Below are 10,152 nucleotides of genomic sequence, written 5' to 3' on the forward strand. Positions count from 1 at the left end.
TATGCGCCACATGGCGTGAAAACAAATAATAAATATAAAGTGACGATTGGTGCAAAAATACCTCGTTGGCCGCTTGTCATGAAAAGAGTTTCTTAAGTCCTTTAGAGTCCTTGGACAGTACTGCTTGCATTACTTCAGGCGGCAATAATTCCTCTTCTTCTGTTGAATTTGAATGGCGGCTGGCATCCAGCTTAATGGTGCATTGCCGCCACCTACCGGACTGGAGTGTGGTACATTCAATTAGCAGGAAAAGAAAGAAAAAAATAAATAAAATATAACAATAATAATAATAATAATAACGCTAATATCAGTAATAATAACTAAATCCTGTCCATTAACCCTATTTCCCTCAGGTATTTTCTTACATATTTACTAACATTTTCTGACCGTTGCAGCAGGTTTCCTATTGTGAACCTTACTTTTTCCCTTTGCAGGGCTGTTTCCAGTTCTCTCCTCTCTCTCTCATATGCCTTACACTCCATCAGAACATGCTGTACTGATTCATGCTGGTCACAGGTTCTACATTTGCCAGTAGGATGTTTCCCAATTATGTGTAATGTACTGTTGAGCCCTGTGTGCCCTAGCCTGAGGCGGGTGATGACCACCTATGGTATGCTATAAAAGTGCCTTCCAATCTCGTTTATGTCCCAGTACTCTTGCCATATCTTTTGCATTTGTGTTTTCATGATTGACTTTCCTTCAGCTCTCCCTAGCAGGATATTGTTGTTTATTGTTTGTGACCTGACTGCCTGCTTTGCAAGAATGTCCACATCCTCATTGCCCTCAACCACTGCATGAGCCGGAACCCACAGAAAGCAGACTGACTTTTTTTACATTTATCTCTTACCTTCTCAGTATGTTGCCTCCAAGTAAGCTTTTCATCAAACATCACTCCTAAAAACCGAATAACTTTAACTTGCTCCAGTGCTTGACCATATAACTTTATTGACACCTTTTTATGCCGTTTTGCAAAACATATCACCTGGGTTTTTGCTACAGATAATTTAAACCCCCACCTATTTGCCCACTGCTCCACTTTATCAACTGCTACCTGCAGTTTCTTTTGCAGATATTCTTGATTTCTCCCCCTTACCCATAATGCCCCATCATCAGCAAATAATGATTTACTTATTCCTCCACCCACCTCCTCAAATACATCATTAATCATACAGTTAAAGAATATTGGACAACATAAACTCCCTTGTGGCGTTCCATTTTCAACCTTATACACTGGTGAATATTCTGTCCCTACTCTTACCTCTATAGTTCTCCCAAACAGGAAGCCCAAAACCCAGTTGTATAACTTCCCTCCCACTCCCATCTTATCCAGTTTGATTAGCAGGCCTTCTTTCCACAACATGTCATATGCTTTTTCTATATCAAAGAACACCGCCACCACTATCTCTTTATTTGTCTGTGCTTTCCTAATATCTGACTCAGTACTGAGTCCATTGTTTCTTCCTTTACAAAACCCACTCTGATGCGAAGAAAAAAGGTCTCTACTCTCTAGGACATACATCAACCTCTCTGTTACCATCTTCTCCATAGTTTCCCTAATTGGGATGTAAGAGCAATTGGTCTATAATTTGATGGATCTGACGCACCTTTACCTGGTTTTAAAATTGGCACTATAACCGAGTGTTTCCACGCACCTGGAACCTCCCCTGAGTCCCATACTTTGTTAAATAACTTCAATATTACCTCTAATGACCTACTGTGGCTCAGTGGGTAGAGCAGGTGACCAGCGACCAGAAGGTCGCTGGTTCGAACCCCGGCTCCCCTGGGCGGAACTGAGCCACATGCCGAAGTATCCTTGAGCAAGATACTGAACCCCGAAATTGCTCCTGACGCGCAGTTGGCACCTTGTGTGGCAGCCTCTGCCGTCAGAGGGCCCTGCGATGAGCTGGCGACTCATCCAGGGATATACCCTGGCCTCCGCCCATATGAACACTGGATTTGGCCCCAGTAAGCCCCGCAACCCCCCGAAAGGGGGGATAAAGCGGCAACATTCCCGCGACCCTCACTGATAAAGCAGTCAAGAAAATGAACTGATGAACTGAACTGATCTTTCCCTGGCGCTGACTGCCGGGTGCTGGAGATGGCCCTCCTTAACTCATACATATTAAAGGGAAGATCTAGATTAACCCCTGTTGCAAGTTTTTTCTTGTTTACCCAGGTATTTTCGCGCCAGCATAGTAGTCCTTTGCTGCTTTGCTTCTGCTGAGATATTATCTGAACTATGAACTTTAATCATTGTTTCAGCCAATAGCGTCGCCTTTTCTAAACCACTAACCGCTGTTCTGTTGTTATTTGTCAGCATCGGGATTGTTATGCTCCTTCTTATTCCACTCATTTTCCTGATCATTCCCCAAACATCTGTCAACTGTACCTCCCGACCTATCCCACTGCAATATTGTCTCCAGCATGCACGCCTAGCTGCTCTAATCGTCCTTCTAACCACTGCTTGCGATTTTTTATACTGAATTAATGACTCCATCGTATGATGTTTCTTTAACAGCCTGAATGCCCTATTCCGTGCTCTTATTGCTAGTCTACAACTATCATTCCACCATGGCACACTTTTTATGTTTCTGCACCCTGATACTTTTGGTATCGACTTATTAGCCGACTGTATTACAGCTGTGACTACTCTCTTGTTTCACACATCCACACCTGCCCCGTCCTCTTCATGCAATTGCTCAAAACTGTTTCTACTCAGTGCCTGAAACATGTCCCACTTGGCTTTATCAATTTTCCATCTTGGCAACCTCCTTTGCTCCACTCGCTGCAACTCTACTCCAACCTTAATACTGATTGGATAGTGATCACTACCCATCAACGTTTCACCCAGCACTTCCCAGTCAGTGACGCCAGCTATTTCATTTGACGTCAAGGTTAAATCAATCACACTCTCCTTATTTCATACACAGTCATACCTCGTGCCCCTCCCATCATTCATACATACTAACCCTTTATCCTCTATAAATTCTTCCGCTATTGAGCCATTTGCATCCGTTCCCTCACTCCCCCAAAGAGTGCTATGTGCATTAAAATCCCCACACCACACTACTTTCCCCTGCACTTCCCCCAATACCATATTCAATATATCTACACTTAATTTGTTTCATGGGTTATAGTAATTGATTACTGCTATATCATATCTACCTGTCCAGATCTTTACTGTTATGGACTCATGTTCTCTCCCTAATTGAACAGTATTGAACCTTATCCCATCTTTAACAAAAGTGGCTACCCCACCACCTTTCCTTGTCTTCCTGTCATTCCTTATTGACGTGTACCCATGCACCATGAAATCCCATTGCACTCTCATCCATGTTTCTTGAACACAAATTATACTGGACTTATCCTGCAAATCTGAAATATACTTCTTAAATTCCTGCCCATTAGTTACAAGACTTCTTGCATTCAACTGCAATATACTTAGGACCATGAAGATCCCCCACCCCATATTGATGATTGTGATGGTGTCTGCGAACTGGTTGACCCTCCTTTCAAAATGTCCTCCACTTCCTCCCACCCGATGGTCTCGACTCCTAGATATTTATCTGCCGCTCTCACTATTATTTTGATTTTTTCCGTTTTCTTGTCAGTTTGTGCAGTACAGTTAACTACATCAACCATGAACAGTATAAACTGTCTCTTCCTCACAATCAGTGTATCTTCCTTAACTCTTCTACACCCCTCACATCTTCTCGCTTCATGTCCGTCCGTCACCCTGACATAACTATCTTTTGGCTGCATCCCCACCCTTCTGGCCGCTTCTGCGTTTCTGATGTCGCTGGATGTTTTCACTCACTGCACCTCCGCTGCTTTCTTATTTACTTCGTATCCCCCGTACGCAGAAGTATGCTCCCCTCCGCAATTACAACACTTGATTTTAGCTCCTCTTTCACACTTCCCATATTCATGCTCCCCAGCACATCTCCCGCACCTTTGTTTACCCTTGCATACTGCTGTAACATGCCCGAATTTCTGGCATTTAAAGCACCTCAACGGTGGAGGCATGTATAGTCTAACACAAAGCTCTCAAGTCTCACACACGCATTTCAATCCGTTCACACGCTTACACGCCACACCTTGTATTTCTCACGCAGAGAAATTACCAGGATAACGCCCACCAAGTTGCGCCACTATTTTTTAGAAGATGAGTTATATTTTAATGCTCAGACATATAAACAACAAGTTGACGATTGTTTCCAGTTCACACACACGTACACACACACACCTGTGCCTTTGAAATAAGGCCTTGTTTACATAGAGGTCCAGCTAAGTAGCGTGTTTAATATGTCAGGTAAAACAATATTCTAGTGGTTATAGGGAATGTACAGGTGCAACAACGGACAAAATCACTAAAATGAACTGGAAACAATCGTCAACAATGGTTTATATATCTGAGCATTAAAATATAACTCATCTTCTTTTGTAGCATCCATGTTTTTCTCACATTACGACTTTATAGACACATGAACACAACGAACACAACGACTTGCCAACTTGGGAACTCATGACATGAATGCAGCATTAAACTGCACTTGTCTAACCTTTTGGCGATCATGTTTTTTCGCACTTCAAGTGTTAACAAAATAAAACTATTTCCATAAAATAATGTGTTGACTGTTGTTATTTGATGGCGCCCTTACTCATTATAATACGGTAGTAGCATCACTATTGTTCTGTTATGTGTTATACGGTGTGACGTCATTACGCTCCACATCAGAGCAGCGTGCTAGTCTGCTCTCCGCACTTCAGTGTGAGACTGGATAGCAGTCAGTTGAGCATGTAATGTCATGACTGCATGCTTCAATAAATATGCCTTAAGATGGCTAAAGAGGCATCCACGTTTTACTTATCGCCCAGACGCAATAAGAAGATTGCGCATCTCAGCTCTACAGGTTATGGGCCCAGGCAGAGTTGGACACAAACTAATTAGCATTTCGGAAGAAGTTTACCGCGAAGTATTACACGGAACTGGAACAGGCTAACGTTATGTGGACCAGCCGGGAGATAAGTGAACGTCTATAGTTAACGCGACGTATAACGCGAAAGCCAACAAAGGCTAACAGTTTAGCTTAGCAAGAAAAGTATAGCAAGCTAGGACTTAGCCGCGGCAAGGTCGGCGCGTTGTCAGGATGGCGGGCAGAGCAACAGGAGTCATGGCCACACAGCTTTTGTTTGATGGATCCGAAGATAAGTATGAACTGTGGGAAACAAGATTCCTTGGCCACTTACACACCCTGAAGCTAAAAGAGACTATTTTGCATGCGCCCACCAGCGATAATCAAGAAGAGCTTGCAACAGATGGTGGAAAGAACGCGGACTGCTATGCTGAGCTAATAAGACTGATAGATGATAAAAGCCTGTCCCTGATAAGACATGACGCCGCTGATGATGGCAGGGAGGCTCTGAAAATACTAAGGGAACATTATTCTGGAAAAAGCAAATCAAGGATAATAAACTTATACACGTCGCTGACCAAGCTACGCATGGCAGACAAAGAGAGTGTTACTGACTACATAATAAGGGCGGAGAACACCATTACAGCTCTGAGAGATGCAGGTGAGACCATGAGTGATGGACTAACCATAGCCATGGTGCTAGGCGGGCTACCAGACTCATTCAAGCCTCTAGCCGTCCACGTAACACAAAACGAAGATAAAGTTACGTTCTCAGACTTCAAAAGAAGACTACGGGTTTATGAAGAGGCTGAGAAAATGAACACGGCAGAATCCACAGATAATGTAATGAAGACATTTGTGAGAGCAGGCCGAGGACCCGCCAAAACGCAGGCTAGCAACAGAAAAGATGAAGATGCCAACGTGACTTGTTATAAGTGTGGAATAAAAGGACACAAATCAAGAAAATGTTACAGAAAAGTGTGGTGCAGTTATTGCAAGAGTAACACACACCATGAATCCCTGTGCAAGAAAAAGGGAGAATTAGACGGCGTCAGAAAGGTCGCAGAGGAACAGAACAGCGACAAAGATCATCTCTTCAAGGCCAAGCACACAAAGAACCACCAAACAACGTGAAGATGAAAGGCATCATGGTGGATGGGGGAGCAACATCCCACATTGTGAACGACATCGGGAAGTTTAAGAGCTTTGATGACTCGTTCCAGCCTGAGACCCATTCAGTGGAGTTAGCCGATGGGACCGAGTGCAAGGGAATAGCACAAGGACGAGGAACGGCAATGATATATCTACTAGACATCGCTGGACGACAGCACAGTGCACAGCTACGGGACGCACTATACATGCCTTCATATCCACATAACATCTTTTCGGTGGCAAGGGCAACAAACGGAGGGGCGACAATCACTTTCAAGAAAGGAGACAGTTGCATGGTTACCAAGGACGGTAGCAGGTTTGACATCCACGAGAGTGGAAATTTGTATTACTTAGCCACTGTTGAGGACCAATGTAAAATGTGTCATGATATACAAACTTGGCATGAAATCCTGGGTCACTGTAACTATAAAGATGTACAAAAGTTACAAGGTGTGGTGAAAGGCATGGAGATAAAAGGAGGTGCAGTCAGGCCAACTCAGTTATGTGAAGTGTGTACACAGGGCAAATTCACCCAGACAAGGAATAGGGAGCCAGACAGAAAGGCTAAGAAACCCTTACAACTAGTTCACACTGACTTAGCCGGTCCCATGCAAACATTGAGCATAGAGGGGCACAGATATGCACAGTCTTTTACAGATGACTACTCAGGCACCATACTAGTGTATTTCCTAAAGTCAAAGAGTGATGCAGTGCAGGCCACAGAAAGGTTCTTAGCAGACATTAGGCATGGTACGGTTTATGTGGGCAAACCGAACCGTACGGTTTGCTTCTCACGGCACGGGGCATGTGTAGACCGTACGGTGTCCACGGTTTAAGTTTTTTTGGTGACCAGACGTTCGACGTGCGCATTGTAGCCCGTATGTTACCACGTGGTTATCAACCAAAGCAAGGAGGAGCGGCGTGTACAAACATGGCAAGTGGAAGTGAGGAAGGCGGGCCGCCTAGGCCGGACATAGAGGATGCACCATCGTCATTTAAGTCAGGTGTGTGGGACCATTTCGGATTCCGCGTCACTTATGATGATGCTGGCAAAAAAAGCGTGGATCGAACGGCCACGATATGCAAGCATTGCAGAATGCATGTTCCGTACGCTGATGGAAACACTTCGAACATGGCCAGCCATTTGCGCAGATATCACCCAAGTGTGTTAGTGGAGGGGAGGAGAGGAGCGCCTGCCAAAAAGCCCTTTACCATCAGCGCGGCATTTAAACAACCTCTGGCTGCGGACACCGCCAAGGCCAAATCAATTTCAAAAGCCATTGGTTTATTCATTGCGAAGGACATGCAGCCCTATAGCGTGATGGAAGGTGAAGGCTTCAGAAACATGGTGAAGGTGTTGGAGCCGCGATATGTCATACCCACTCGGAGATACTTTGGCACGAATGTCATTCCAAACTTATATGAAGACACAAGACAGGACATAGTTAAAGAGCTATCGGAGGCATGCCAGGTAGCGCTGACGACGGATGGATGGACTTCCAGGTCCACGGAAAGTTACCTGACAGTGACAGCCCATCACATTACGCCCCAGTGGGAGTTAAGAAGCTGCGTGTTACAAACGCGCCCGATATACGAGAGCCATACCAGCGAATTTCTGTCCCAAAAGCTGAGAGAGGTGGTGGAGGAGTGGAAGTTGGAGAGGGGCAGCGGCAGTATTCCTGTTACAACGGACAATGCCAAAAACATTGTGAATGCCGTAGGTTTGACGGAGGGACTTGGGCCACAGATTTCCTGCTTTGCGCACACCGTCAACCTGGCAGCCAAAAGCGCAATATCCAATGCCCAAATCGCACGACTGTTGGCGAGAGTCAGAAAGGTGGTTACTTTTTTCCACCGTAGCACTACTGCCGCATTCGTCTTGAAAACGAAACAGGACTTGCTGACATTGCCAGATCACAAGTTAATTCACGACGTGCAAACTCGCTGGAACTCGACATACGACATGTTGGAGCGCTATGTGGAGCAACAGGCGGCCATATATTCCGCCGTGACTGACAAAGACATGAAAAAAAAAAACAAGGACATTATCCTGTTGAATGACGGTGAGACAAAGCTGGCAGAAGGCCTCATAGAAGTGCTTAAACCGCTGAAGAATGTCACCACCCTCATGAGTACAGAAACATCCCCCTCCGTCTCAATGATCATGCCACTGCAGCGCATGGTGCTGAAAGCAATGGCACAACAAAGTGCAGATGACAGTTCTGCCATCAAAGACGCCAAGGCAGCCATCAGCAAGGATATCCAAAGCAGATACAGTGATCCTAGCCTTCAGGACTATCTACACAGAGCCACAGCACTAGACCCAAGGTTCAAGTCCCTGCCTCATCTAGATGAAGCCTGTGTTGACAAAATCTGGGGTGACCTCACAATAGAACTTGTGAACCTCGAAAAGCAGGTAGGCTATTCTGATGTTCTGTACATATAAAATAGGCCTAGCTTAAATGTTATTCATCATTTATAAACTGCATTTAATCTTTTTTTTGCTATTATAATAGATATATAATAGATGTATATTCCCACTGCCCTGTGGGAGTTACTGTAACTGTTACTGTCACCTGCTTCATGCCATTAACATTTCCCAAATGTCTATCGTCTGATTCTTGTTAGGCTCAACAAGCCATTGAGGCCCAGGCAAGCACTTCATCCTCAGGAGCAGAATCCGGCCCGCCAGAGACCTCTCCTCCCTCCAAAAAATCGGCCATGGCAACAGTTTTTGCAGACTTTTTTACAACAGAGGCAACAACAAGTGCAAAACCTTTGTCAGATGTCATAAATGAAGAGGTCACATCCTACAAGCAAGCTGGCTGCATCTCTGTAGATGAAGATCCCCTCGCATGGTGGAGGAGCAATGCACACAAGTATCCCCATGTGGCGAAGTTGGCACAACGTGACCTGGCTGTCCCAGGCACATCTGTGCCAAGTGAGCGGGTTTTTTCTATAGCAGGGGACATTGTCACGGCAAGTAGGTCTCGTCTCTTGCCAGAAAATGTAGACAAACTGATTTTCTTGCAAAAAAATATGAGAATTAAGTGAAAGGGGGAGGGCTGTTATTAACAGTGCAGTGTTAAGGTTTATTGCAATATTTAATTGAACCTTTCTGTATTTTTTGTATTGTTTTAATATAAGAGGGGCAATTTAAGTTGAGATTTTTTTTAAATATAAGAGTGGCACTTTATGTTTAGATTTTTTATTGTTTTTAATCCATATGTTTCTTTTTTAAGCCATATGTTTCAAAGCACTGCACTTTAATTTCAAGTGAAACAATACACATATTCTCTCTCAGGGATTAGAGTTGTTGATTTTGTTTTCTGTTGAGCTGGTTGGATGGTGGGCTCATTATGTTTACAGCCTCATGTTCTCAGGCAATTGTGTGTTCTTCTGTTCAAAAGACTTCGTCTGTTCCTGTAGATGCCACCAGATGCAGCAAACATTCCTGACACTTTTTTGAGTAATAAATGTAAAACATGTTGAAATCATCCATGTCTTCCTTCTTGCTCTATCAAAATACTAAGTTTCTGAAATAAAAGAGTGTGCTTAGAGGCAATTGAACCTCTGCATTATTATTACATTATAACTATAATTTTATACCCTTTTGCTGTATCCTAAAATATGGTTAGTTAAGGTAAATGGCAATTAACTTGAGACTTTACCCCTGTTATAAATTGGCTGTTACCAGAATGGCAAGGACCAAGGATATTACTAAAGGGCAAGGCACTGTAATTTCATAGTTGTGTAGTACTGTGGTAGTAAAATCTTTTCAGTGATTATTACAGTGTTCCACTGGTGTAATGGTGTGTATTATGGGCCCAAGATAAAAAGTTAAAAAAAAAAATTAAAAAAAAACCGTACAAAACCGTAAACCGTAGACCTCATACCGTGATACACACCGAACCGTGACTTTTTTGAACCGTTCCACCCCTAGCAGACATAGCACCTTATGGAGAAGTCAAGTGTATCCGTTCAGACAACGGCACTGAATTTACAAGCCGAGACTTCCAGGCACTGTTAACCAAGAATAGGATTAGACATGAGACGTCCGCACCTTATTCACCCCACCAAAATG

At 43.9% G+C, this 10,152-nt stretch overlaps 1 protein-coding gene across 1 annotated transcript; it reads left to right on the forward strand.

Moving 5' to 3' along the window:
- Positions 1-6,671: 6,671 nt before the first annotated feature.
- On the forward strand, positions 6,672-9,616 carry LOC141018202 (E3 SUMO-protein ligase ZBED1-like). Its single transcript, XM_073493119.1, has 2 exons — positions 6,672-8,484; positions 8,697-9,616. Exons 1-2 carry the CDS (start codon positions 6,874-6,876, stop codon positions 9,120-9,122), a joined length of 2,037 nt encoding a protein of 678 aa, XP_073349220.1. The 5' UTR covers positions 6,672-6,873; the 3' UTR covers positions 9,123-9,616.
- The last annotated feature ends 536 nt before the right edge of the window (positions 9,617-10,152 follow it).

This window comes from Pagrus major, chromosome 22 (genome assembly GCF_040436345.1).
Source record: "Pagrus major chromosome 22, Pma_NU_1.0".
Classification (NCBI taxonomy): Eukaryota; Metazoa; Chordata; class Actinopteri; order Spariformes; family Sparidae; genus Pagrus; species Pagrus major.

What these genes read in the sequence shown, in the direction of transcription:
- LOC141018202 (XM_073493119.1), top strand. Translation starts at nt 6,874, where the DNA reads ATGTGTAGACCGTACGGTGTCCACGGTTTAAGTTTTTTTGGTGACCAG. An exon ending in TTGTGAACCTCGAAAAGCAG is followed by an intron (nt 8,485 to 8,696) that starts GTAGGCTATTCT and finishes GATTCTTGTTAG; the next exon opens with GCTCAACAAGCCATTGAGGC.